The sequence below is a fragment of the Vombatus ursinus genome, unplaced genomic scaffold (assembly GCF_900497805.2).
Source record: "Vombatus ursinus unplaced genomic scaffold, bare-nosed wombat genome assembly UNPS02014798.1, whole genome shotgun sequence".
NCBI classification, from domain to species: domain Eukaryota; kingdom Metazoa; phylum Chordata; class Mammalia; order Diprotodontia; family Vombatidae; genus Vombatus; species Vombatus ursinus.
The window spans coordinates 20,306,017-20,318,697 of NW_020954576.1; the positions used below are offsets into that span (position 1 = coordinate 20,306,017).

The window sequence follows — 12,681 nt, forward strand, 5'->3', positions numbered from 1 at the left end:
TAACTTTTTTTTTTGTTTTTGGCCTCCCCAAAGAGAAGCCGAGAGGCCTCTTTCCATTACCTGAAACTTGCTTTTGTGTTCTGGCTTTATTATAGCATGAATGTCAAGGTTAATACTATTCGGCTCCTCCAACAGTATGACCACTCACTGGTCACTGGACAAAGAGCTCACATTTAGAATACCCACAGTCAAGTTTAAGGTTCCCTACCCATGTTACAGACTATCAAAAATGGTGAGATTCTTAGTACCCTTTGCGCTCTTATCTGGCCCTCTGCCCCTTGGCTGCAGAGCTAGAGGGGGCTGAACAGGATGGAGGACCATGCTGTCTTCTCTGTTCTATGGGCTGCCAAAGAATTTATCATCAGCTTACTAATGCTGAACTTCTTTTAGTTCCTAAAGGGAAAATTAGCTTTTTCTTTTGAACTTAGTACAACTGTGCCTCACTTAACACAACAGATGTGCTACAGAGAAGATGTGTACAGATTATATATTTTTCATAAATTGAATCACATTGTACAGGCAGACCCTTGCTTAGCAGAGTTCATTGCTTCTATGAAAACATGATTTTAGAGGAGCAGTTCTTAATCTTTTTTGTGTCACAGACCCCTCTAACAATCTGGTGAAGCCAATAAACCCATTTTCAAAACGATGTTTTTAAATGTATGAAACAAAATACATGGGGTTCAAAAGGAAACCAATTCTATTAATATGTCATGTGTGATTTATATCTACATATATCTTATATAACTATTAAAGTGGTTTTATATATAATCTATATAAATGTAATACATACAAATACTGCATATGATATATATGTATACATAAATGAGTTCACAGACTTGAGGGTAAGAAAAAATGTAAAAGGGACAGTTTTTCCATAAGAACCCTGCCTAAAGTGTTGATTTTGGGGTTTGGATTATGTCAGTGTTTGGTTATAATATATTAAAAGCACCTAATATACTACCTTGCACACATAAAGGATGATATCATAAGCAAATTAAGAGAGCATGAAATAGCTTATCTGTTAGATTTATGGATAAGGGAAAAATTTAGGGCCAAAGAAAATATAGCTAGCATTACAAAATGTAAAATAGATAATTTTGATTATATAAAATTTTAAAGTTTTTGCGCAAGCAAAACCAATGCAACCAAAATTATGAGGAAAGCAGAAAACTGGGGGAAAATTTTGCAACAAGTATCTCTGATAAAGGCCTCATTTCTCAAATATGTAGAGAACTGAGTCAAATTGATAAAAACACAAGTCATTCCTCAATTGATAAATGCTCAAAGGATATGAATAGGCATTTTTCAGACAAAGAAATCAAAGTTATCTATATTTACATGAAAAAAATGCTCTAAATCACTATTGATCAGAGAAATGCAAATTAAAACAACTCCAAGATACTACCTCACACCTATCAGAGTGACCAATATGACGAAAAAGGAAAATGTTGGATGTTGGAGGGGATATGGGAAAACTGGGACACTAATGCACTGCTGGTAGAGTTGTGAACTGATCCAACCATTCTAGAGAGCAATTGGAACTATGCCCAAAGGGCTATAAAACTGTGCATACCCTTTGATCCAGCAATACCACTGCTAGGTCTATATTCTGAAGACATTGAAAAAAAAGGGAAAGGACAAATTTGTACAAAACTATAGCAGCTCTTTTTGTGGTATCTAAGAAATGGAAATCAAAGGGATGCCCATCAATTGGGAAATGGCTAAACAAGTTGTGGAATATGATTGTAATGGAATATTATTATGTCGTAAAAAATGACAAGCAGAATGATTTCAGAAAAACCTGGAAAGACTTCAGGAAATGATTCATAGGGAAGTGAATAGAACCAGTAGAACGTTGCACACACTAACAGTAATATTGTTCAATGAAGAACTGTGAATGAATTAGCTATTCTCAGCAATACAATTATCCAAGACAATCCCAAAGAATGAAGCAGACTACCCACCCCCAGAAAAAGAACTAATACTGATTGAATACAAACTGAAGCATGCTATTTTTCACTTTCTTTAATTTTTTTCTTTTATTCAAATCTTCTTGTACAAAATGACTAATATGGAAATGTTTTACATAATTGCACATGTATAACCTATAACTGATTGCTTACCATCTTAGGGTGTGGGGAGGAAGGGATAGAATTTGGAGCTCAAAACTTTAAATAAAAATGTTTTTAAAATTTTGGAAAAATATATGTCAGTTGAATCATTGGTCAGGGCATCAGAGTGTATCATCAGAATGGATGCTGGGCTTGGGGTCAGGAGAGAACTAGTTTCAAATCTAGCCTCCCTAGCTTGACAACCATGAACAACTCACTTAATGCCTCTGAACCTCAGTTTCCTCAACCATAAAATGAGAATAGTCCATACTACTCACCTCAAACAGTTGTGAGGGAAGTGATTTGCAAACTCTAATATGGTCATATAAATGTGAATTACAATCATTTATGCAGCTGTAATGTGGCTTTGTTTTACACGTGTCGATCACTTAACATGGACACCCATAAGGGAAATGCCAGGAAATGCCAGGATTGTCTTCGGAGAAGACAATCTTGTGTCCTCCCACCATGTAGATAAGAACAGCCTCTCTCCTTTGACAGCATAGCTGGAACAGGCTGCATCTTGAAAATTCCCACATCCAGCCTGGGGCAATTTCTCTCTCTTTCCAGCTATGTCCAAGAGGAGTGCTTCTTCCCAGTGCTTAGCACAGTGTTTGGTGCATAGTAAGCATTTAATAAATGTTTATTGACTGCCTGACTAATGCTACACACCTTGGATTCTCAGAGCTTCCCCGCTGATCTGTCTGCACATACAGTCTGGAATCTTGACTAATGGGTCCCTAAGCCTAGAGACTCGGTCTAGGGAGATTCCACACCTTGTGCTTGGAATTGAATAGGACAAATGGAACAACAAAACCACAAGCCTGTTTGTCAGAGCCATAGGACCTGAAAGGAGGGAAGGAAAGATATTCCTTCCTCTCATCCAGCTCAGTTTGCGGTCCCTATGCTGTGGATGAATAGGACCTTTGCCTCCCTTGCATGAAGCTAGAAAGAGAGATTGTCTCAGTCTGGTAGTTTTGAAGACCCAAGACTGTTCCAGCTACATAGCCAGTGGGAAAAGGCTGGTCCCACCCATTTGGTAAGGGAATGCAAAATATTTTCACCTGAAGCAGGTCTCTTACCCTGGGTATGCTTATAAACATACTAGAGGGCCTAGCCATCTAATTGCAGTTGGATGTAAATGCCTTGAAGGTAGAAACTACAGTTATTCCTTCCATATCATGGAGGTTAAGGGTGCAGTGCACTCCTCCATCGGGAAAATCTGCATAAAATGTTTTGGCCCTCCTTTTGTACCAGAGAAGTCTGAATTATTATGTTATTAAAATGTAAAATATGCTGATATTATATAATACTATGTATATATTATGCATTTCTGAGTTTCTAAACTTTTTCTGTATGTCTGCTAGACTTTGCATGTCATCTGCGGTTCCGTAAAACTCCCAAAAAATTCCCTTTTAATTTTTTATGCCAACCTGCTATAGTCGGAATGTGGAAGGGATAACAGGAGTTGGCTTTTATCTTTGTATTCCCAGCATCTAGGACAGTGTGCTGTCCATCATGGGTGTTTAATAACTCTTTGTTAAATGAAAGGATGAATGCTTCATCAAGTGAAAAAATCACTTCCAATACGTGCAAAAATCTAGACTTTTAAAAGTAGAATGAGCCTCCATAAAGCACAATCTGTATTTGTTGGCTTAGGATTTGTTTTACTATTACTTACCTCACCATTTGTGTCCTTCCCTAGGTATTCTCAAAGACGAATGTTCTTATTTCCTGGAAGAGGCTAGTCATCCCACGTGTCATTTTTCTTCTGTGAAGTAACCGGGGAGAGTCGAGGTTGTGTCTTAATGTCTTTCAATAGACAATTTAAAAAAAATTTTTCAAACACAAATATTCACCTTTTACATTAAATTTTTCCCACCCAGGCCTCTATCCACTATGTCTTTCATAAGACTACGAGAATTCAAGGATCGCAAGCCTGTCCAGCATCCCAGGTAAAGTACTTACTGGTATAGGTGCATCTTCCCAATGCCCTATTTGAGATGAGCAGATGCACACCAGAGGAATCATACAGATGATTCCCAACTGATTAGTTGGAATTAGTTGCTGCTGGAAATGCCAATAGTGGGGCTTTTTGGATGGCTGGCACAGTTTCATGGAAGCTCCATGAATGGTCAAGCCATTAGTTCTGCTCATTGAATTCACAAATCCTTCCACTTTGAATGACTATTGGTCTGGCCTCAGGAGAGCCATAACTGGAAACTTGGAGCTCCCTACCCCCATCACCTCTTGCCATTTGTTAATCACAAAATAAATAGGTCTCTAATCTTTCTATTATTTTTTTGAGAAATTTTGAAAGAAAGACTAAAGAAGACTCTTGCATTTTTCCCAGGCAACCCAGAGTCACAGCATTAATTAACCCTCAATAAAGTAAACACATTCATTGAGTGGGTACCTTCTGTGAGCTTAAAAGGGATAGGTATTATAGAAGTCCCCCATAACACTTTCTAGATATTTCACATGTCATAAGGTAAGCCTTCACTTTATAGTTAGGTTAGAAAGGCCATAGTCGCTACACTAGAACCTTCAGTTTCGATTCTCATCGATGCTTCAGCCCAGATCCTAAGTCTCACAGTGACTACATAGGCTTCAGTACCTCTCTATTACTGCTAAAATTAAACACACATTTCTTAGCATGGCATTCAAAGCTCTTCATAATGTGGCTCCAGCCTAACTTTCCAGGGTTATGACATACTATTCCCTTTCTACACTCTGTGTTCAGCTTGTTCTACTTGTCTCTTTTGGAAGAGATGTGTCACTACAGAAAAATATATTGGTTGTATTTCTTTTTCAAAAATCAAATCACATTAACAGGAACATCCTACCTAGCAGAGTTGATTGCTTCTATAAGAACATAACTTCAGAGCATTCCAGCTGCTGACTCTATGCCTTTGTCCCATGGGGAACAGAATAGGCCATCTTCTCATGAGGCCTTTCAGTCAGGTAACTTCAGCTCATTAAGACTTCTCTAATTACATTCATAATCTTGGGAACTCCAGTAACTATTGGCCTTTTTCGTTTTGTTCTTTCCAGACCAGTTGTCATTCTCTTTGGAAGAGAAAATAAAAGCAAACAAAAATTGAGAAGCTTTGCCTTCTCTCTTTTGCCATTTCTCATTGTCCTATCACCCTGAGCTGTGGTCCTATCCCTTCTCTTAGGTTTCTTTCTCCTAAATAGCTACAAAACCTGCCATTTCCTTTAGCTTTTTTCCCCAGACTCCATTCATTCTGAGCTCTAACACTTCTGATATTATTCTTAGAATTGTCCATATTCATCCCCTATTACCTTCTCTCTTCTTTATACAACTTTTAAGTTCTTTGTTGGGGTGGCTTCAGAGCATTAAAAGCACTGCACAATTTCTCAAGGGCAACACAGCCCACTTTGCTTCTTGATTTCAGATTGGGCCCAACTTATCTATCTGTAGCAACTATTCCGGGTATATCAATCTATCAATAAGCATTTATTAAGCACTTACTATGTGCCAGGCCCTGTGTTAAGAGAGATATGGAGGATGGGAATTGAGGGAGCACATTCCAGAGAAGCTCAATCTTCTCAATATTTTAAGAGCTGAAATCATTTGATTAGACTGTTTGGGTGGTGGGGAGGGTTGGGGTTGAGATGGGTTACATTTATAAACATTCAATTAATGACATCATAGTGTCCCATGAAAAGCACCCTATATTTCTATGGAGCATTTTTACTCCATAGATTCTTGATTCATAATCAGAGCTGTGTGTAGGTAATACTGTGCATGAGTGACATTCCTTGTTCAATCATTAATTGCACTAACAGGGCATTTAGGTGGCTAGGGAGGGTGAGAGGGCAGATTGGCTGGAGTTGCTGGCCCCATTGCCACAGTCACCTATGCATCCCCCAGCCTAGCCATGGAGCCCAGGGCACACCACCATCTGTGAAGGTTGGTTCCAGGAGACATGCAGACTTTGGCTCAGCTGGGCCATGCCTCTGCAGGTGGAAGAGATGTTTTACCACCAGCACTCCAGCTATGAGGAGATTCTGGTCTTCCACAGTAAGACCTATGGCAATGTCCTGATGCTGGACGGAGTCATCCAGTGCACAGAGAGGGATGAATTCTCATACCAGATGATTGCCAACCTACCCCTCTGCAGCCAGCCCAGCCCAAGAAAGGTGCTAATCATTGGTGGTGGGTACTGGGGCACCCTTCGGGAAATGGTGAAGCATCAGTCCATGGAGTCTGTGGTCCAGTGTGAGATTGACGAGGGTGTGATCCAAGTCTCTAAGAAATATTTAGGGGACATGGCCAGGAGCTACTCTAGAAGCTGACCTTGCACGTTAGAGATGGATTTGAATTCATGCAGCAGAACCAGGACATCTTTGATGTCATCATCATTGACTCGTCAGTCTCCATGAGTCCTGCCAAGGGTTTGCTCAGTTGTATTACCAGCTGATGAAGACAGCGCTAAAAGATGATGGGATCCTTTGCTGTCAAGGTGAATGTCAATGGTTGCATCTGGACCTTATCAAGGAGATGTGTCACTTCTGCAAGTCTCTGTTCCCTGTTGTGGAATATGCCCACTGCACCATACCCACCTACCCCAGTGGCCAGATTAGCTTCATGCTCTGCAGTAAAACTCTGGCCACTAATTTCCAGGAACCAGTGCAGCAGCTGATGCAGGAGTAAGTAGAGAAAATGAATTTCAAATAATACAATCCTGATGTCCACCTCGCAGCTTTCATGCTGCCCAAGTCTGCCTGCACTGCCCTGAGTAATGTGTGAAGAGACCACTATGCCTACCTTGGCTTTTCCCAGACACTGCAAGTCGCGAACGCCCATTCCAAGATATCCCTCTTCCTTCTTTGAGGGCATCAGCTGGCACTTGGTACCCCCTCCCAACTGAGGAACTGCCCCTCACCAACCATCCTGCCCATTGACCAAGTATCACTGAACCCAGGACATGACTGAGGGGCTCCCTGGGCCATGCTCTGCTGGGTGAGTAGAGGGAGTATAAAAGATGTCTGTCTGTCCATCTCTATCTCTGTTCAGTCTGGTCAATTAGCCATCTGATAATATTGATCATCTGTGTACAGAATGATCCTTCTCACCTCTAAGTATTTATAACTGTAGGGGAAAAAAAACAATGCATTTTGCCAACTGGGAGACGTGGCTTTCAATAAAGTTCTCATTTGTCGTACCCTCTTAGAAACAAGCATAAGAAACCAAGAAAAAAAAAACTTTCCTTTTTTTGTTTTTAAAATATTTTTATTTATGCTCTTTAAAAAATAGTCACTTGCTAATGATCCCCTCCACCTACTACCAATATCATCAAGTAAATAGCTACAATGGCTAAATCAATCATCATACTACCTCTAAAAATGTATGCCTCACTGTTACTGATAGTCTGCCACCTGCTGATTAGGAGATTGGAAGTCCAAAGTCATAACTGATCACTGCAATGATCAGAATTCTAAAGTTTTTCAATGTCAAAAAAACAACTTTCTTGAGAAGGCCATTTCAATGTCATGTGGATTTTTAAAATAATTACAATGCATGATCAGAACCTTTTTGAGCCTTCTTCAGCCACTCAGGCTGCTAGACTGTTTGTTCCAGGTCTCTAGTCTCATGGAGGTTATGATTCACATAAGCAGGGGTTTGGTTCCAACGGAAGCTGTCAGTTTCCTCCTCTTTTCCATATTTATAAATGTCATCTATTCCCTACCATTATTCCACTTCATCTCCCATCCTATGACTAAACTCTCCCTGCTAGCTTATACTCTTAGGATCCTATCATATGATTCCAACCACTAGGCAGGCTCAGACTTCCTGAGGTTGTTTGGAAAACCAGAACTCCTCCGTGCTTCTATTTATACAGACAAGCCCTTTATATACACTGTCTTGGGCTCTCTACTCTAAATTGGACATTACCCTACCAATGTGATGCTTACTCCTACTTCCATGTCTTTCCTCATGCAGGTTTTCTTGCCTGGGATACTTTCTCTTATCCCTTTTGGCTTTTCAGATCTTACTCATCCTGGAGCAATAAAAAGAGGGCTAGATTTAGAGTCAGAAGAACTGAGTTTAAATTCCTAGGAATGCTTTCATTACTTTTGGTCAAGTTGCTTAACTTCTCTAGGCCTCAGTTTCTTCATCTGTAAAATAACATTGGATGAGATAATCTGTTGGGTGACTTCCATCACTAAGTATATGATCTTATGATTAATCTCTCAAAACTAGCTCACACACCACCACTTCCACGAAGCTTCCCTGACCACTCTACACTTTGTTGGTCTCATTCATTTATCCACTCAACAGATATGTATTGAATTGTTACATAATGTACTGCATTGGATGAGTTGGAATTTGCCACTTTCAACCTATTTTTTAAAATATATATTTTTATATTTTCTTTTGTTTTGATATCACCTTCATTTCAGAGTATATTTATCCTACTTTCCCTACTAAGCAAACTAACTTTTGTAATAAATTTTTTAAAAGAAGATTAAAATTTTTGAGTAAAATCAACAATATGACAACTTATGTAATACACAGCACCTATATTCCCCTGCCCTTCTGCCTCTGCAAAAAAAGAGAAAAAAATACATTTTCTAAACTCTTCTCTAGGACCAAGCTTCTTGGTCATTATAATAACATGGTATTCTCTTTCTTTCTTTCCTTCTTTTTTGCTATTGTTCTTTCTATTTGCATTTTAGTAATCAATATGTATATTGCCTTCCTGGTTCAACTTGCTTCACTTTGCATCAGTTTACATGCATTGGGTTGCTTCTCTGAATTCTTCATTCTCAAATGGTTTGAGATCTCATTAATTCAGGAATTCCATTCAATGATCAAAATCATGCCAATTCATGACTTTCTATTTTATGTGATTTTTGTTCATGTTCTCTCCAAAGTTCACCACTTAGGGTCCATCTAACAGATTAGAGGCCTTCTTGGATTTCTCCCAACATTGCTAGGGCACAAGCAGAGCACTCTGGTTATCAGTCTTACCTGCCATCCTTTACTCTTGCCATGTGAGCAGTTCATCTTGTCTTCCTGTCATCCAATTCCTGGATGTTAGCCTTTATTCTTGTTCTTCAGAGTTCCTCATCTCTTACGTACTACAGTCTGCTTACACCCACCATGGGCCTCTTCATTGTTCTTTGTGTGATACTCATCTATAGCTCTTCACAGATAGTAGTGTTCCACTTCTTGCTGCCATGTGACCATAATGGTAAAACAGTAGTATTGAAAAGATGAGTCATTGTTTTCATAGGAAGCCTCAGGGAATGGGGAGAGGTCAGTAAAAGAACTGTAATTTTTCAAAATCAACTAGTCTACTCCTTTTTTTTTTTTAACTCTGTGCCCAGTTCATTGTTCATCAATACTGTCTGTCCCAAATCTATGTACCATTCAACAAGTGCTGCAAGGTGTCCATCCAAATGTGTATTGAAATTCAAGCAACAGACACTCTTCTCCACTGAGTCTTTCTTCTGTGAATGGTCAAGCCAAAGTCCTTTTAGTGATCAAAGTTCTCTCCCAAGAGGCTTTGCAATATCCTAGAGCTTTATGAAATCAGCAGTGACACACACTCACAAGAGCAAGAGCATCTGAAGGATCTCAGCATCCATAGGGAATCCTTCTTTGAATAGAACTCTGTCCTATATCTCCTTTATCTCAGGGCCAAATGACTTTGGTGAGCACTCATTTCCTTTCTTTCAATCATTGAAGAGGTTATTTCTGTTGTTAAATATTCCAAGAAATCCTGAACAATCTTGATTATGGACGGGAGACACCTCGCTGTAAAAGAGTCCATGAGGTGGGATTTTGTTCTGCTGAATCAAATACTTTTTCATAATCAGCAAACAATAAGCATGCTGGGATTTATAATCTCTACATCTTTCAGTTGTTGGAGGTTAACATGATCCATTGTTGAATATCTCTTGAAAAAGCCTTTCCCAACTAATTACCTTATTAAGGATATTCTTAGGAATATAACTCTCATAAAGAAAATGGGAGAGGGGATAGGTTTGGTAGTGTGACAAAAATGTCCCAAGAATCTGCTGATAAGTACTGCTGCCAATCAACAATCAACACTGCAGAGACAGGAAAGAACTGCAGTTTTACTATGCTCAGAGTTTAGGTTGCACTGAAATCTTAGCAATCACTCAGTTAGCCTAGAGTATCAGTTTCAGCAACCTTATATAGAATGTGAGTACATTAAGCAGAATGGATACAATGGAATTTTATAAAGAGTAGAAGGGAAAGGGAAAGGTTTACACATCAGGAAACAAACGACAGAAGGGGAAAATGGGGATACCTGTATCAGGAAGGTCATGGAACTAGCTGGTAAACCTAGAGCTATTTTTTATGTCTCAAGCTTGATTTTTTGCAAACTTCAGTAGGAGAAATGACCTGCCTGCTTCAGGCGAACAACGTCAAGAAGCTCAAGATAGATTCTGTGGCTGACTTTTTCTTAGCACAGTTAGCAAAAAAGCCTGAGCCAGAAATTCACTTATTACAGTAGTTACTGACATTCTTTTGGTCACCTTTTTTTTGGGGGGGGGGGTCAAAGATTTTTTCCCCTCCCTTGGCATCTTCCCTTCCTTCAAAGTCTTGTATTTTGGTCCCTTAATCCGTTTGCAATTTTATTTCCTCCAGCATGGATCTTCTCTACATATACTGGATCTAACTATCCTAGCTTTGTTCTACCTCTTCTACCAGCACGTTAGGGACTGTGAGGATAGAGTCCAAGTACAAAGCTTCTACTAGCCTTGACGGAGAAAACAGTTTGTCAACATAATTTCTGTAAATCTTTTCCATTTTTCATCCTTGAAAATATTTGCCAATCTGATGGATGTAACATGGAACCTCAGAGTTACTTTCATTTGCATTTCTCTTATTAATGACTTGCGGTATTTTTTTCACATTGTTTTGCTAAATTGCCTTGTTTTTATGTACTCAAAGTTGTTCATTTTCTTCTGTGATCATCTCTGTCTTGGTTGGTCAAGAATTCTCTCCTTCCCACAGTTCTGAAAGGAATCTCCTCCCTGCCACTTGAATTTGCTTGTGATGTGACTTTTTATATTTTTATGTATCTATTTGGAGTTATTGTAGTATATGATGCAAGATGTTGGTTTAAACTTGATTTTTGCTAGATTATTTTCCAATTTTTATCACATAATGAGTCCTTACCCAATATTTGGTGTCTTTGAATTTATCAAACACTAAGCTACTGTTTGGGTGCTTATGAATCTTGCATATCTCTCTGTTATACTACTCAACCTCTCTATTTTTAAGCAGTGCCAAATAGCTTTTACGGTTATTGCTTTGTAATACTGTTTGATATTTCATACTGCTAGGCCCACCACTTGCCCACTTTTTTTTCATTATTTTCCATGAGATTCTTGACCTTTTATTTCTCTAGATGAATTTTGTTACAATTTGGTTCTGAAATTGCCAATTAATTTATGGAATTAATAATTGTGACTAAGGGAATAGGACTGCAAGAGAGTCCTTCTGTGTCAAATAGGGGGCAAGTATGCTCAGTTCTCTGTATACTCTCCAGGAAAAACCATAATGTCAGCAATTAGGGAGTAATGCTTCAATCACCCTTTAATAAAGTACAGAGAATACAGAGGCAAACAGCACAGGGGTGCAGAAGTAGATGGAACACAGGGTGGGATGGTAGAGGAAGTCAGGCAGCATGGGGAAGACAATAGGAATGAGAAAGGGCACAGATAGTCAAATAACCATGGATCAGAGTTGGGAGCACTCAGGATGCATGGAACTGTAGCAAATGGAAGAGTGCTCAAAAGAGCAGGAGTCTGGGGTCTCATTTTTATAGGATTTTGGTGGTGAAGGGACTATCCATGCCACCTTAGGGTTAGTTCATTAACATAGACACATCATCCCAAAATTACCTGCAACACCTTAGGGTTAATTCATTAGCATTATATTTGCTAGTGTTCTGCTGGTCTTACTAGGGCTTATCTGAAGCTTACATGAGCATCTGGCAGGACTGAGGGTCCATTACAGTAAAGTCTACCTGGCTTCCCCTCATTTCGCACATAGTTTTAGGATGTGGCCTTAGTTAATGTATGAGAGTTTCCAGTGGCTCCTATGCTCTCCTAATCTATGAGACAGTTTGTAGGTAACTGTTATGCTCCCTTAATTTATGGGACAGTCTGCTAGCGACTAATAGGTTCCCTTCTGCAATCGTACTTTCTACTATTGTTACTTTTTTTTTTTTTTTTTGCTTTTTAGGCAATTGGGGTTAAGTGACTTGCCCAGGGTCACACAGCTAGTAAGTGTCAAGTGTTTGGTCAGAGGTCGGATTTGAACTCAGGTCCTCCTGACTTCAGGGCCGGTGCTCTATCCACTGCACCACCTAGCTGCCCCTACTATTGTTACTTTATACTAGCTATTTATAACTCACTACATCAACTAGAAGGGGTGGTGAGGAGGGAAGTAAGTGGTCAGGGGGATCAGAAGAAGGTACAATTTTTACACAGTCCTGTGTTATAGAGTAACCCATTAGTAGTTTGGTTGGTATGACACTGAATCTGTAAACTA

The 12,681-nt window shown here is 39.3% G+C and overlaps 1 protein-coding gene and 1 pseudogene across 1 annotated transcript in view; both read left to right on the forward strand.

The window, feature by feature from the left end:
- Window positions 1-4,013: 4,013 nt before the first annotated feature.
- The window catches only part of LOC114050180 (uncharacterized protein C1orf100 homolog), a 29,864-nt gene continuing 21,196 nt past the window's right edge, over window positions 4,014-12,681 (forward strand). The window contains exon 1 of the mRNA XM_027871810.1: window positions 4,014-4,069. Within this exon, the coding sequence (XP_027727611.1) occupies window positions 4,014-4,069 (56 nt within the window). The remainder of the gene's footprint in view (window positions 4,070-12,681) is intronic.
- Window positions 5,887-6,891, forward strand: LOC114049766 (annotated as a pseudogene).